Source organism: Gallinula chloropus (genome assembly GCF_964237585.1).
Source record: "Gallinula chloropus genome assembly, chromosome: Z".
Classification (NCBI taxonomy): domain Eukaryota; kingdom Metazoa; phylum Chordata; class Aves; order Gruiformes; family Rallidae; genus Gallinula; species Gallinula chloropus.
Window position 1 is genome coordinate 46,454,191 of NC_140089.1, and position 17,003 is coordinate 46,471,193.

Sequence of the window (17,003 nt, forward strand, 5' to 3'; positions counted from 1 at the left end):
TTAGTTATTTGAATTGTGATGATGCTACATAGGGGATATATGCTGAAAGGGTATAATGTTAAACTTCCAAGTAAATGGTTTGGCATTCAAATAGCAGCGACTGTTTGTGGATTAGCTTTGCAAAAGATTTAGGATTTTAACATTGCAGAATTATAATGCCATTTGGGTGAAGACTTTCTTCCACGTAGGTTTCTTGGATTTAGCTTATCGTGTTATCACCAAATGAAGTGCTTTTTGAAGTCATGCATTTTTATGCTTCAGAGTGTTTTGTCACAAAGCACATTAACGAGTATTCTGTTGCTGTTAAATACCTTTGTGTCCTCAAGTTTAAAAGTCGAGTTTGGAAGTCTGATGGTGGACTGGGCTATAAATATATATCTTCGCAAAATATGTGTTCTGCCTGTAAAGATGTTTGCACCCTGTCTCTTTAATTGGTGCTTTTCTCAAGGAATGTCAGTGAGATTACAGAAGAGGTTACACTTACAGCTCTGTGCAACTAAAGCTGAAGATTTGGTTTGAATACATGAGATCTAAGTGTCAACTGTGCATTTTGCACCTGGGGTACTCCTTTGACAAATGTACATACTGCTTTCAGCCATCTAATGAGATGCTGAATGGCAATATATACCTTGTGGAGACAACATACATGATAATCTGATCCTACTGAAGTGGTACAAATTTTCTTTGAATTCATTGAGTGTGAAATTTCTGGGTGAAAGCATGCCTGTAACGCGTTGATAGACATTCTCTGGTTAATCCTTTGTATGTCTTGTCATACACTGACTTTGATGGGATGATGCTTCTGTCACAAAATGTTTACATATAATTGAAAAATACAGTATTTTTGTGGTAAGGCTTGACATGACTCTATACCGTTTCATTTATTGTTGCTAAGTAGTAGGCAACTCTTGATAAACTTGCAGGCAACCTTATCAGTAAATCCCTTTCATGGCAAAAAGCAGAACAGAAATAAAAACACACCCATTAATCAAATAACTTGTTCAGTCTGAGACAAGGTGTCCTTTTCTTTCAACTGAAGGTTTAACTGTCAGAGGGAAAGAGATGCTATGCAGTTCTACAATGGTATCTGGATTATTTCTATGAACAAAAATATTAAGATAAGCAAAAATGGGACAGTTTGTCAAATAAAAACGACAGCAATGATTAAACATAAAGACCACAATAAGTGGATTCAGGTAGCTAGACTATAAAATGCAGCTTTTTGTTTTTAAATGGAACTTGCATAAAGCCTATATACTGATTGATTCAAAGTCACATAATAGAGGAAAGCAGCAAAAATCAACATCAAGCAAAAATAAATTATAATATAAAAATGATAAGGGAACCATGCTTGTTTCAAAATGAAATGTTATAAAAGGTACAAAAATCCATCAGTCCTTCAAGAAGAAATAAAATACACATGGTTTTCTTTAGAAAATATAATACAAAGCTGCCATAATTTCCCATGTATCATATATCATAGGTGTTTATTGGTAACATACCAGAGTCAGATTAAATAAAAACTCCATTAAGTTTCAACATACTATAGAAAATGGACAGGTGTTGTTAAATATTACCCTAAAAGAACAAGTACTGAGGGCTTGCACCTTACACAATATAATCATAAGTCCATATATTCTGTAGCATGCTGTACCAAACTTTATATCAAGAGAGTCCATGGCCTTATATTTTTTCGTACATTTTTATAAGTGTACAAACTCCTGAAAAATGTAGGTTTTAATCTAATCAAGTATGAAAACAATCTATTTTTTTACATGAAAAATGGCAGAAACCACTCTGTTTATTAAAAAATAATACTGCTAAATTAGTGTTACTTTTAATATTTAATGCAATAAAGCATTTTCAGGAAAACATATAAAACTAGTTACTGCTGTTGCAGGCATAAAATTTTACCACCTAGTGTTAATGTTGCCAAGTTGTTTCAGCATGACAGGTGATCACATGTGAAAGCAAAGCGTTTAGGAACTTGGATGAACTGTGATGTTAATTTATTTCGAAATATTCTACTACTTAGTGTTTAGAGACATTCTTTGGGGATGGTTTGAGAGCATTTTGGGTGGTGTTTAAGTCTCTGGGACATAGTTTTAATGCTGTGCCTGCTACATTCCATTTGGGGAGAGTTTGTTGAAAGAAATATAGCAGCAGTTCTAGTAATTAATTCTGAGTGCAGAGAAACTTGAAATGTTTGCTTGGGATTTGTAATAGTGATAATAATTTGAAACCACAAAGTAAATGCAGCCTGAGGATGGTGCTAATTATTTTCTCTACTCTGTCATTGCCTAGAAAAGTCTAGAAGAGTTGCTCTTCTTTCTTTCTACAAAGGCAGGTTCTGTTTTATTGGAAAAAAAGATTCAGTATCTGGAAAATTTACAGTTTAGGAGTACGTGTTCATTGCTAGTAGTAGTCCTCAAAATGACGAAATGGTTTGGAAGTGAGAAGCATCAGAATAAAATGTGTGCTTGTCTGTTATGAATCAGGAGTGAGACATTTCTGTGGTAATACATTACCAAGGCTGTTTTAACACAGTGGTGGGCAGGTTTTGAAATTGTAACTTTGACTTGAGAAACACTGAACTCTATTATAACAGTTTTGGAAGGTAAATTTAGTTGTGTAGTAATTTCTCCTATGATAATGTTGGTAAATCTCCCTTAAAAGATTTCCTGAAAGTGTTAGGTCTGGCAACAATACGAGGTTATATCTAGGAAAAACAACCCCCTCAAAAACCTTAAAAACAAACCCCAGAAACAAAGAAACAAACAAAAGACCACTAAGAAAACCCCAATCAAACTTGCTCCAAGACAGCACCAAGCTGCGAATGTGAGAATTCTTAATCACAGACGTCAATCTAAGATGAAAGTCTGGCAGTATTTTAATTTTGGCCATAAAATATAACAAAACGGGACTTGATTCTTGGTAAATAATAATAAAAATCCTTCTCAAGGATTTTGAATGCATTTTATTACTTTCTTATTTTTTCATAATTTATGCTGTTTCTTGCAATTTGCTCAATTATGAAGTGGAAAATATATTTCGTTTGTAGTTTTCAACTCCTAATAATTTTCTACATTCTAAGAAACCTTTAGGCAAGTGCCAATTAAATTTTCTTGCTATTTCCTTTTCCATATCAAGATCTGTAGAGCTAGACTGTGATGATGACATAGGATTAGAAACTCAGACATTTTCCATCCTAAAGTACTTTTTCTCTGTTTAACATTTATACTTCTTAGACATTCTGTTTAGCTAGCTACATGGTTTTATGAACAGTGGTAGTGTGAATAATTGATATAGTACACAGAGAGATTTATTTCACGCCTTGCTTTCTTTAACAGATATATTTTATACTTGTAGTATAAAATACGACATTGTGCTAAATACTTCATTCTGCTAAAATTTTATTTCTTAAAAATGTAATTATTTTGCAAAGTATTCAAATAAAAAGCTCTAGTGCACCTGATTATATATTTATTTTGCACATTGGAAAATATATTTTAAGAGGTCCTTGAAAAATATTAGACCAAATTTTCTGTCGATCTTAAATTGGCAGTTTCATTTTCTAAGGGTATCCTAGGAATACACACTCAGTACACAACAGAGTTATAGCAAAAGAAATCTATGTATTTTTGATGAGATTTATAAATTCTGATTTTAAGAATGGTAACCTGACACCTATTAATTATGAAAACTGTGTTTTGTCACTTCAGAGCTTAACCTAAGAAGGAACAAAGTCAATGTCTGGTTCCAACCTTGGTGTTGTCTGAATTTATAGGCTTTTTCAGAAAGACAATTTCATTCAAAACCGTGACAGTATTAGACAAGTGATGAACACTTTGGGAGGTAGTTTTTTCTGAAATCCTTTTTCTTATGAAATGATGACTAAGACATAAGACAGGCAAAAAGCTGAGGTAAAAAAATAGTGTGATTCTTATTTGTCTAACTGAATTGATGAATTAAATGTCTTCTTGTATTTGCAAAATGTAACTAAAATAAATCACCACTTCTTTTTAGCTTAGTAACCTGAAACAAGTCACAGTTGTGGATGTGTCAGCAAACAAATTCCATTCTATTCCAATTTGTGTACTCCGGATGTCTAATTTACAGTCGTTGGATATTAGCAGCAACAACCTGAAAGATCTCCCAGAAGACATAGACAGGTAGTTTGTGTTTTAATTCATTGACAAGATTGGGATCTATAAAACAAATCTAGAAAGTAACAAGCTTCCAAGGGACACTGTTAATGAAAAAAATCATATCTGGAAATGCATCAGAGTTATGCTTGTAAGCTTTACCATTATTATTGTTAGACTATTTTGGAGAACAGAAACTACATTTTCTAGCTCATTGATGGCAGATTGCAGAGTCAGTGACTGCACAGTTCAGTTAACTAATTATTATTTCTGTTGCATTCATGGTAATTCGTTATTATTTCAGGCACTGTTATTTGGGAAGTTCATGGTGCATACTTTGCACCAGTTCCAGCAAGTGAGACTTGTCACTTGATGTTGGTAGCAGTATTCCTTTAGAAAGTAGATAGGGTGGAGGGAAAGATGAACTAAAACATACTTAAATTACTGAAAGAACCTGATAAATTTGGTAATAAAGCCAAAATACTGGTAATATTAAAAAAACCCCACACTGATAATCCTTCTCTCCCACTCCGAAGTATATATACCTGTGCACATATATAGTCATTCCCTCAATTTAGAGATCTGCTAGAAGTAGTTTTAAAAACATTATGCTGATCCCTTTAATGAGACTTACTAGCCCAAGAAATATATAGACATATATAGTCATTCCCTCAATTTAGAGATCTGCTAGAAGTAGTTTTAAAAACATTATGCTGGTCCCTTTAATGAGACTTACTAGCCCAAGAAACCCTTTTCTTTTTCCTGGGCCTGTTTATTAACTCTGGAGTCCTGTTGCAACTTGGTTTACCAAACTGTACTTAGCCATAGAGTAAAACAAAACATATATTAACTAAACTTTATTTAAATAATAATAAAGAAACAACCCCACAACCCAAAATGAAAAAAAAAAAACCCAAACATAGTTTATTTATCTGGGAATAAATATCCCTCAGGGAGAAGAAACTACTTCACAGAAAACTCACTCAACCTTAACTTTTCCCAAGACTTTTGTGGCTGGGCAAAAAAGGCTTTTCTGGAACATTTTATAATCATGGATTTCTCTGACAGCAGGGCTGAAATCTTAATTTGTATTAATAATTCACATGCTCTAGCCACAACAGCATAAACCTGCCATTCCTCCCCGCCCCCCGTCCCCCCCCCCCCCGCCCCCCCAGGGGATCTGAGCAGAGATTTGATGAGTTTCTAAGAGGATATTTTTATTTTATGAAAGGATATCCACTCAACTTAAGGGTCATTTTCCCCTCTGAAACCTATATATATTTCTCTATCTCCAAAATATTTCTTTACTACATTTCATCTTCATTTTATATTGAGTTGCCAGTCCCAATACTATAGCCTTATGATCAGGCACCACAAAATAATGCTTTCCCTGTCTGACTTTGAGTTTTGAATTTTGAGATCTCTTGGGCTCATGTGTATTCAGAAGACTAGAAAAATGTTTAGGAAATTAATGGTGTGTCTTGCTATCTCCCCCTCCCCCAATGAAGTGATACTCTTATTCAGATTCATTATTTCAATGCTCGAAGTGTCAAAGAAGTTTAATGAACTACCATGAAGTCTGTGATTAAAAAAGAGGAGTTGGCAGTAAACTGAAGCCTTAGTTAATGTCTTTCACTGAATTCAAACTATATGGGCCTGAGAACCGACAACCTGTAACAGTGTTTTAGGAATGGACCCTTCTGGTCAAATGAGACAAACAGGTTTCATCAGTTTGTTATGCTTTTTGTCTTCTATTTACACCAAGGAATTAATGCTCAAACACAAATTACAATTGAATTAGGAGAAGTCAGGGGAAATAAAGCAAAAGCTCAATATTTTCCTCCCAAAATATTGTCATTAAATTGATTTCAGTGGGGCAACTTGCAAGAGTGGTATGACCAGAAGATGGTCTTTTTCTTGCTCCCCACAGTACTAATTACTAGCGAAATGAATAAATGGGAATGTACTGCCTAGCACAGATGTACCTAGTTCATAGAAATCAGCATATGGGCAAAGGTGTGAGTTGGTCACCTGTATTTTATGTTGTTTCTGGGATAAAAATGGTAAGGCTTTATATAAAGTTCTGTCAACAACTTCTGTATGAAAGGACAGTAATTTCTGTAACATTTTTTCTTGGGAATGCTTCTGAATACTTGTCAGAAGCGTGCTGTTAATAACTATAATGTTGAACGATCTCTGGGTACTGCCATTAAAAGTAATGACAATTTGTGAAATTGTGGTAAGAGTAATTTTTTGAGAAGCCAGTGATGGTGAATATAATTATTATTCTTTTATAAAAGATTAGGTCTGCATTGCTACTTTAGATGGTCCTGTCCGAAATAAATTTTAAGTTATCTCTATATTTTACTTTTTTAAAGGTTAGATCAACTGCAGACACTTCTCATACAGAAAAACAAGTTGACTTATCTTCCACGAGCTCTGGTCAATATGCCAAAGCTCAGTTTGCTAGTTGTCAGTGGTGATGACCTGGTTGAGATACCCACAGCCGTCTGTGAGTCAACTACAGGTTTAAAGTAAGTAAAAGTTGAAGAGAAAGGAATATGTTCTTAAGAAGACAAGGTAGGTGCACACAGGAGAAATGCTTTCATAAGTGTTAGTTTCTACTGTACATGATGGTCAAATTCTGACTTGTTTTTGCTTTTCTTTGCTTCCACATATGGCTTTTGCTTTGCTTCATTAGGCTGATTTTATCTTGGTGTGAGTTTTATTTTTATATTCGCTCCATGTCTTGTTGTGGAAGGGTAGGGTTGTGTGAAAGGGTATGAGTTTGATGTGTGGGTGAGGGAGGCCCTCCCATTGAGTCAAAAAGTCAGAAAGGACTCCCTTGCTTTCCTAACTCCTTCTCAGAGAAGAGCCTAGGTGTGGGTCCAGTCTTAGTCCCAGACCTGCTCAATGATTTATGTCTAAGGGTTTATGTGTGTAGCCACTTATCAGATCCAGTACGTGCCTGTTGGAGTCCCCTTAAGGACTTTCACTGATGTAGTTTCATAAAGTTGAAAAGGGTAGATAACTTGTACAGATGACAGATATAAAGAGTTCAGAGTCGCCATTGACAAATGCACTTCCTGCACCAGCGCTACTGTAGGATGGTGGAGCCAGCAAACTGCTATCCCAGCTATTCTTCACCAAAAGATGAAGGTGCAATACTTACCAGGAAGGCATCCCTGTCTTGGGCAGAGGAGATGGAGCACAGCCTGACAACTGCCTCTTCAGGGTTTTCAGTCTTTTCTTTCCTCACCAGGGTATTTTCCTCAATTCCTTTATACTCTCATCTTAGCTGTTCCCCTCTGTGGGGTGATATTTAGCATGATTTGTGAGAAGAGTTGAGTACTGTAGTCACATATGTTTAGCATGCACTTCTTTAAGCTCATTATCATATTCAGGGGTATCAACTTTCATATTAATTTAATGGATAATTGAGCAAAAAGTCTCTGTCTGTGCTCTGAGGCCTTGAAGATTCTGTGTTAAAACCGTTTATCTGCTTATCTCTATCTCCATTGGCAATGCTTGCATCAGAGAAGTGCAGACACTAGCACTTTTAACCTCTTACATGCAATTCTCACAAGCGAGAGAGCTGCTTGGTGGACACCTGGACAGCCAATGTCAGGCAACCACAGACTCACAAAAACTCAAGAGCTTTTAAAAAGCCGTATGATTTGCTGTAAATTTTTTTTCTTTTGAATGTAATAATTTTAATGATATATATATATATTGCCTTCTTGGAATTGTAATATCTTCAGAGATTTTCAGAATCCTGTGTACTTAATTTACACATTATGTAAGCTGCTTGTGTGGCAATCTAGTTTTTCACCTGAAATGTGTAGCTTTAGGAAACTTGCAAGTATGACATGATGCACACCCAGTCAGGCATTGTAAAAGAGAAATAATGTAACACCACCAAAAAGTGAAGATACATATTGTCGGGTATGTGATGCTAGCAAAATTCCAGATTACTAGACAATATTGAGCTGTATGAACTACTGGTCATTAAAAAATGAAATTACAGTGTTGTCTGTCAGAAGTTCCATAATAAATAAATATACCTGTTATTGCAAAGAATGATTTATGTACATAGGCAGAAAGAGATAAATCTGATTATTTTTATATGGAAAGTGGAATATAGAGAAAGTGTAATTTGAAATCTTTATTTCTACTAATAGATGGAACCTTATGATGCCATAGTCCAAAAATCAAGAAAATGCTCTTTACATTTTTCTTCCTGGTTGAAGTAGAAACTTCTGAAATGTGATCCATGTTGCCCAGTCATGTTGAATACATTCTTGTGTTAATTTCTCACTAGATTTGTAAGTCTCAAGGACAGTCCAGTTGAAACTATTGTATGTGAAGACACTGAAAAAATTGTAGAAAGTGAACGTGAACGGGAGCAATATGAGAAAGAGTTTATGAAGGCATATATTGAAGATCTAAAGGAAAGGGGTATGTGTTAAACTGCAGTATACTTCCTGCTATCGGGGATATATATGCAGACATAGATTGGGAACATTAATTTTTAAGAGTAAAAGCAATATAGCCTTAAACTGTAATTTCTATCATGAAATTAAGTAAGATGTTTTTTGTTAAAAGATTAAGCCCTGACTAAAAACACTTGATATTGAACAAATGTATACAAAATTAATGGTGTGTTTGTACAGGCACTAACCTTAATTCAGTGATGATGTGTGCAATTATTATACTCATTCTCCAGATACACTTACTTCTCTTAGGATTAACATTAGTGATTTTGAATTCCTGCAGAAGTGCCTCTCCTCAAAAGGAAACACAATGTATATACAAAGTGCTCTCTGCATGAATAGATTTTAGCAGTGTATCTGTATCAATGTGTTACTTGATTAACCACTGTAAAATTATTACAGTAAACCCACTGCTTTTGTCTTTGTTGCCCAGCACCTGAAAGTTTACATATCACTTTATTTTGCTGCTCTGTCTTACATTCACTAGAATTAAGTAACTGTCTCGCATCTTGCTTAGTAAAAACATGTTAAGAAACAGAGAAAAATATCTGTGAGCCAGGAATTATCCTACAGGCTCTGTTTAAATCTCTTTGAGAGTTTGTGTGTAGGAATGAATGTTTGTGGAATGAATCTTATGATACTTTTTCTTTCCTTGCATTCCATGTAAGTGACCTCTGTAGTGGTCCTGCAAGACCTCCTAAGAGAGAACTGTAAAGAAATGCTACAGGAGGTAGCTGCAGAATTCTTTTCATGTTCTGATACTGGATTCTGTTTCCTGAATGTACATAAGCTGCACACTTGAGTCTTCAAGCCATCTACTTCTGAAGTAAAGCCTGTTATAAAAGTGCTAGATTCTGTTAATGGTAGCAACAGTGGTCAAAATGCAGAGAATCATGGAGGAAAAACTGAGCTCATACTTTGGTTTTAGAGATACTCATTAAATATGTAGTGGTGCAGTTGTATTTACATACTTTTGAAACTTGGAGTCTGAGATAAAGCTGCCTGAAACCTGCGTTTGGCCCTGTCAAACAGAGACCCTCTTTATACTCCTTTGGAGCAAAGCAGCTTAGAGAGACATTTTTCTGCCTTCCTAAAAAAACCTTATATCTATGCTTTTTATGATGAGTTTGGATCATGAACCACTGTTAGATTTCCTGCTTCTGAATACCTGTGCAGACTGGAGAAAGAATAGTTTCTGCATAATATGAGCCAACAGAATTTCTGACTGAAAGGACAGAGATCGCTTGTAGAGTACCTTTGAAATAAAACCATACCAAGCTGTTTCTACCTAAAGGCTCCATTAGTTTGTGCAGGATTACCCAGCTGAAGTCTGAGAGTTATTTCTTTTTTCTCTTTTCTCTTTTCACAGATTCTACTCCTTCCTACACTACGAAAGTATTACTTAGTCTTCAGCTTTGAAGATAAAAAAATCTCTAAATCACTGGTGAATATCAAAATAAGTCTATTTTTATCCACCTGAATAGAAAACACTGGACACCATAGATAGCCAGAAACACTTCAAAATTATAATGAATTTTTTGTTACCATAGTTGCTACCAGATAAAACAAAAAGCAGCAGAGCTTTCATTAAGATGCTGTTTCACCTTTTAAATAAACATATTTATTCTCAAGTTCACAGCAACAGCCACTAATTTACATAGACCTGATGAAAGTATATTCACTTCAATAACATTCATGCAGGCATAGATGCCCTCAGGATGAAGACATTGTATGTTGTAATTGAAAGAGTGGAATCATCATCTTAAAAAGAGATTTGATTTTATAAGAGGGTAAGGATTAATTTAGAAAATGAATGTGATCTGCTGTATTCTTAAGACCAAATAATGCATTTAGTTCTTTACAATATTTAAATGTAAACACATACATAGTTGTTTGCATTTACTTTCTTTGAGGAACTTTTCCTTCTGGGGATTTTAAGTTTAGATAAGTTTCAAGAACTTTTTATTTAGAAACTGTAACAATTCTGCTGCATTTTTCAAGCACATTATAAGCTTTTACCGGTTTGCAAATTCAAGCACCAGTATGACTGAAAGTTCTGTGCTAAGCAGTTTTGTAATACAGCCATGTATTAAATAAGATTTTAAGGACTAAGCGACATGAACAAATACTATCAGCAAAATGATTATAAAGGTCTTCTTCTAATGGTTTCAGATTACAGGGTTTAGTGGACATTTATTGGAGTTTTCCAAGATGTATTGTGTGCATATGCTGGATAAAAACTTATGTTGCTTGCTATTTAATAGTATATTTATATATAATTATGTAAGTGTATATACTGTAGAGTTTCAGAAATCTAGTTTTACATACATTTTTTGTTTAATAAATCAGTACTTTTTAATCTAAAAGGCTTGATATTTTGAGAATTTAGACTGAAAGTAGAGAATGATATACAGTATACATAGAGATATCTTGCTTTTTAATTATGGATCAGCTATTGGTGTGGTTTTGCCCCAGTCCCCAGCTGAGCACCATGCAGTTGCTCGTTCAGCACTTCTCCCTTCCCTCAACAACAGGATGTTGGGGAGAACAGGGAGACAAAGGCAAACCTCATGGGTTGGGATAAGGACATTTTACCATAACAGTACAGGGAGAGGGAAACAACAACAGGACTTGTAACAGAATAGCCGTAACTGGTGATACAAAATGCAGTTTTCTCACCAAAACCCCTACCACTCAGACCACACAATCAAGAACCATTGCGCTTGGACCATCCCCAGGCTGCACGTCCTGAAGCCATGCTGATACTCCCTGACTAGGCCCTTCATTATATGGTATGGAATACATGCTTTGGTTAGTTAGAGTCATCTGGTTGTGTCCCTTTCCAGCTTCTGGTAAAAACTCACCCTGTTCTAGTCGAAACCAGGACAGCTATGCCCAGCTTTGTGCAGCAGAATGCCACTTAAATCCAGCATCTTTAAAAAGCAAAGCAACAAATTATATGCTCCTCAAGACTTCCATATAAAACCACTGCTTTTGGTTTTGTTTATTAGCTTTTAAGCATTCATTCTTTTGAAAGAAGAGAATCTGTAAATACTAGGTGTGCTATCTATTCCTCTCACAAACTCATGCAGTTCTATTACTATCCAAAATTTCTATCCCTCTTGAGTTGTTTTCTAAGTGTTAGTGATAACTCTAAGCATGTTCTGGAACAAAAAGAAAGTTGCAAAAAACTCCAAGAAAATGTGACACTGATCTGAAGCAGTATAATGAAAGATCTGAAGTACGGGTTTGGGTCTTTTTTTAATTACAAAGATACTGAAATGTGATAAAACTGTGGCAATCAAAGTGTGCAATCAGGCTATCTGAAACTTCTCTACCAAACTTTCTTCCAGTGAAATTATAAATTTGATTGATTTGGTATTGATATTGATATAATAAAGTTCTTTAAGATAATTGATATAGCATTTCTTGAAATCATATTTCTAGAGTTCTACTGTAATGTAATATGATACTCTGAAAACAAGGACTGGAAATCATAACTGGTATGTTTATAGGATGGTGATAGAAGTTATAATGTAATTAACTAAACAAAAGTTCCCAGTGCAAATTCTAGCATCAGAATGGTTGGAAAAAATGTACTTGAATGGAGAAGTTGGATTAGTTCTGATTTAGCATTGCTGTTAATTTAACTTGAAAGATTTCTAATGTTCACATATAAGAGTGATGTAGATAAACTAGAGAACAATCGGAAGAAAAATAATTGCATAAATAGAAAACATGCATTTTTAAGTTCATTGAACAGTGATCAAGTCCATTTACTTGTCAATGCTTGTCAATGAGAAATCAGTCTAGAAACATTTTTTTTACTGCAGCAGACAAGCATAAGGCAGAAGACTATGTTCACAGATTTGAACTTAAAAAAAAAAAAGTGCCCTGTTTTTCAGTAAGGTCAACCATGGGACAACTCACAAAACACCAATAAATTTGCAGTCACTAGCAAATTCCAGGTTAAAACTTTCATTAAGAAATTGCTGTAACAATTAAGCAACGGGAAATGTAAGATCAGCTGTTTAGAGGGGATCAAGCTAGTGTTCCCTAACTTGACCTTGGACCTCTATGAATCTAATTTTCATAGAATCACAGAATGGTTTTGGTTGGAAGGGCCTTAAGACACCATCCAACACAACCTCTCTGCTTCATGCAGGGACATCTTTTACTAGATCAGATTTTTCAAAGTCTTGTCCAACCTGACCTTGCCTCTTTCCCATATTGGGGCATCCACAACTTCTCTGGGCAACCTGTGTCAGTGTCTCACCATGCTCATAGGACTTTTTCCCAGTATCTACTCTAAACCTTCCCTCCTTCAACTGAAAGCCCTTGTCCTATCACTACATGTCTTTGTAAACAGCCTGGCTTTCCTGTAGCCCCCCCTTCAGGTACTGGAAGGCTGCTATAAGGTCTCCCTGGAGCCTTCTCTTCTCCAGACCAAACAAGCCCAAGTCTCTCAGCCTATTTTCAGAAGAGAAATGCACCATCCCTCTGATCATCTTCATGCACTTCCTCTTGATTGCTCCATCAGCTCAATGTCCTTCTGATGTTGGGGCCCTAGAGCTGGAAGCTGTACTCCAGTGAGATCTCCTGAGAGCAGATTGAAGTGGCAGAATAATTTCCCTCAACCTGCTGGTCATGGTCCTTTTGATGCAGCCCAGCATGCAGTTGGGTTTCTGGGCTGTGAGCACATGTTGCTGGCTTATGTCCAATTTTCTTCCACTAGTACCCTCAAATACTTTCCTGCAGGCCTGAGAGCTTTTATTCCTACTTCTTGTAGAATGTTGCTTTCTAAAATTTTATTCACAGAAAGAGAGGATTATTTTTGTCACAAAACTTGTTGAATTCCTCTATTTAAAGAGTGTGCCTGCACAGCTGCCTCAATTACACCTAAGAAGGCCAGTGGGTAGTGTCAGCTATAACAGAAAGTCCTAATTTCAAATAACTGCCTTTGATTTCTACTTCTATGTCCTGTACAGGAAAAATACATCGAGAACATGCTTATCACATGCTGTTAGATATAATTGATTGCAGTACAAAATCTGCCGGTCGAAAGACACCTCATTTTGAATTTTGTCTAATTTTTATGTTTTAGCTTACTTTACTAGTAATTTTGTTTTAAACTATCTCTCACTAAAAATCACCACTTCCAGAGAAGAGAATTCTGTTGTCAGCATGTTGCATGCTTTCTTTTTCAATATTCAAAAGTTAATAATTTTTTGAATGAAAGAAATTGTACTGATTGCAGTTTATGCTATTTTCCAGTTTCTGATGTCAGATACTTAGATACCTAAAGAGGGAAATTTGGCTTTTCTTCCAAGCTGCAAACTCAATGCATGTGTGCTGTGTACAGCATTTTTATTGACTATGACTAGCTGCCAAATACTATACTTCCTAAAACTCCACACTCAACACTTTCGTTCTGCTGTGCAAGTAGCTGCTATTCGAAAGCAGCAAGACTGGGAGCAATTGAAATACGTGTTACAGAATACTCACTGGTTCTATGTATAAAAGTAAATCAGATAATTGCTTTTTAATGTATTCCTTTTCCTTTCATAGAATCATAGAATCATAGAATGGTCTGGGTTGGAAGGGACCCCAAGGATCATAGAACTCCAACCCCCCTGCCACAGGCAGGGACACCAACCTCCAGGCCTGGATCTACACAAGGCTGCCCAGGGCCCCATCCTTTTTCTAAGTTGTTATGGCCTTGTTTTTACGGATAGCAAAGTATAAGTCAGGAAGATAAATTTAAAATTAATAAAATAACCTGAATATTAATTAATGAGTATGTAGGAATAACAGTCTTGCATCAGATATTCACAGGTTGACAGATTAATTGATTCATAAGGGTAGGAAAGGACCTCTGGAGGACATGTAGTCCCACACCCCTGCTAAAGTAGGATTACCTAGAGTAGGTTGCACAGGATTGCATCCAGATGTGTCTCAAATATCTCCCGAGAAGGAGACTCCACAACCTCTCTGGGCAGATGTATTGTTCCAAATATGATTTCACAGGAACTGGAATGAGTGGTTTGTTTCAAACAATCTGTCTTGCAAAATAACAGAACTTGAAGAGACAGGGTAATGTTTTGTGGACTGGCTCTTGTCTCAGAAGGGGCTTGATCCTGCAAGCATCTGTGGGGCATTGGACTAGGGCTTCCATCCTCCCACGGCTAGAAGGGCCTGCAGACTCGATTTCAAAGCAGCTGCTTGGACAAACTGGACATTCTGTTTCCTTATTTGATAAACCATCTGGACAGTGTCCCTGCAAGGGCAGCCCCTCAGTCAGTAGCCAGCCTGACAAACAGGACACTGTCCTTATCTGATAAGGAACAGTGACAGGCAAGTGGGGCCCTGCGAAGGCACAGCACCTTCTTGCTAAAATCTGGTGTGAGGCTACTGAATGAGGCCACTGCTCCATCAGCCCAGTTGTGGGGGGTCAGATGACCAAATGACCCCATTCCCCATCAACTCATTTCCAGAACACTCTGCAACTCAACACTAAGTCTGCACAAGATACTACCCCACTGAAGGGTAGGCAAGGGATCATAAAAGATGCAGATTTGGGACATCTGGTGCATGTTCATCATCCAAGGACTACAACTTTATGACAATCTACGCTGGATCTCTGAGTGGTGATATCTTCTATTTTTTTCTCTTTTACTCTCTTTCTCAATCTTTGTCTCATTCTGAACTTCCAACTGTATTCTCGGGACACAATTAACAGCATTTCCAGCTTTGCTAAATTCTACTAATTGTAATCCATTGCTCTGAAGGGATCCATTGCTCTGTGGTGTGATTTTGTTTGCAAGTTTTATAATTGTACTGGCTTTTAAGTAAAGTTGTGCTTTGGTTGGACCTCCTGGGTAATTGTTTTACTCCTGAGTACAGCGCAGAGGATTACAGGAGCTACTCTCACTGGAGTGGTTGCTAAAAAGAGACTAGTTAAGAGAGGGTTATCCTGGCCCCTGGAGCAGGTAGGAAAGGTTAACTCTATATGTATCTATCTGCTGGGACAGGACAGACAGGTTTGAATCTCCCTGTTTTGCCCATCTGGTGGGATGTGACTGCAGCCTGTTACAGTGCTTGGTCACCAGGATAGAAGTTTTTTCTCATATGGAGATGGAACTTTCTGCGTTCTAGCTTGTGCTTGTTGCCCCTTGTCCTGTCACTGGGCACTACTGAAAAGAGTCTGCCCCCTCCTTCTAGACACCACCCTTCAGGTTGATGAGATCCACTCTCAGTCTTCTTTAAGCTAAACAGACCCAGGTGTCTCCGCCTTTCCTCATATGGAAAATGTTGAAGTCCTGGTAGCCCTCTGCTGGACACTCTGCAGTAGCTCCCTGTCTTTCTTGAACTGGGGAGCCCAGAACTGGACTCGGGCCTCCAGCTATTGCCTCACTGGGGTAGAGCAGAAGGGGAGGACAACCTCCCTCGACCTGCTGAGCAAATTCTTCTTGATGCACCCCAGGGTACTATTAATCTTCTTGGCTGTGAGGACACACTGCTGGCTCATGGAGAGCTTGTCATCCACCAGGACTCTTAGGTCCTTCACTGCAGAACTGTTTCCCAGCAGGTCAGCCCCTAAACTGTACTGGTGCCTGGAGATGTTCTTTCCTAGGTGTAGGAACCTAGACTTGTCCTTGTTAAATTTCATAAGGTTACTCTTTGCTCAACTCCCCAGCCTGTATAGGTCTTGCTGAATGACAGTGAAGCCTTCAGGTGTGCAAGCCACCTCTCCCAGCTTGGTATCACCAGCAAACTTGATGACGATACACTCTGTCCCCTCATCCAGGTCATTGATAGATATGTTAAATAAGACTGGACCCAGCACTGACCCCTGTGACACACCACTTGATACAGGCCTCCAGCTAGACTCTGAACCACTTATCACAACCCTCCAGGCTCTGCCATTCAGCCAGTTCTCAAACCACCTCACTGTGCACTCATCCAACCCACACTTGTTAAGTTCACTGGTGAGGAGACAGTGCCAAAAGCCTTACTGATACTCGTTTAAAATTCACAGTTAATGTTGGGCAATATCTTCCCTCCCCACCCTTCTTGAACACACTGTCAGGACTGTTTTACTGTTTTTATTTTCTATAAAGGAAACACCAAGCAAAACGATAAACAGTGAATGCTCTTTTCTTGATGATGTGACTTTATTTCAGTACCTGCTAGGTCCTGGTCTAAGGACAATTTCTGTACAGATTAACTCCTGTTTCACAGAGAATGTGAGGAGATTGGAAAGGTTTTTTTGTTGGTTTGTTTTTTTTTTTTTTTCTTCTGATTTTGAGGCCTCATTTGAACTAGTCCCAATAAATAGAACTGTAACTCAGAATAACTCTGGTTA

The 17,003-nt window shown here is 37.1% G+C and overlaps 1 protein-coding gene across 1 annotated transcript in view; it reads left to right on the forward strand.

Moving 5' to 3' along the window:
• The window catches only part of LRRC2 (leucine rich repeat containing 2), a 78,068-nt gene extending 62,566 nt beyond the window's left edge, over positions 1-15,502 (forward strand). The window contains exons 7-10 of the mRNA XM_084277983.1: positions 4,027-4,172; positions 6,524-6,679; positions 8,467-8,603; positions 10,008-15,502. Of these exons, the coding sequence (XP_084134109.1) occupies positions 4,027-4,172; positions 6,524-6,679; positions 8,467-8,603; positions 10,008-10,057 (489 nt within the window). The 3' untranslated portion in view covers positions 10,058-15,502. The remainder of the gene's footprint in view (positions 1-4,026; positions 4,173-6,523; positions 6,680-8,466; positions 8,604-10,007) is intronic.
• The last annotated feature ends 1,501 nt before the right edge of the window (positions 15,503-17,003 follow it).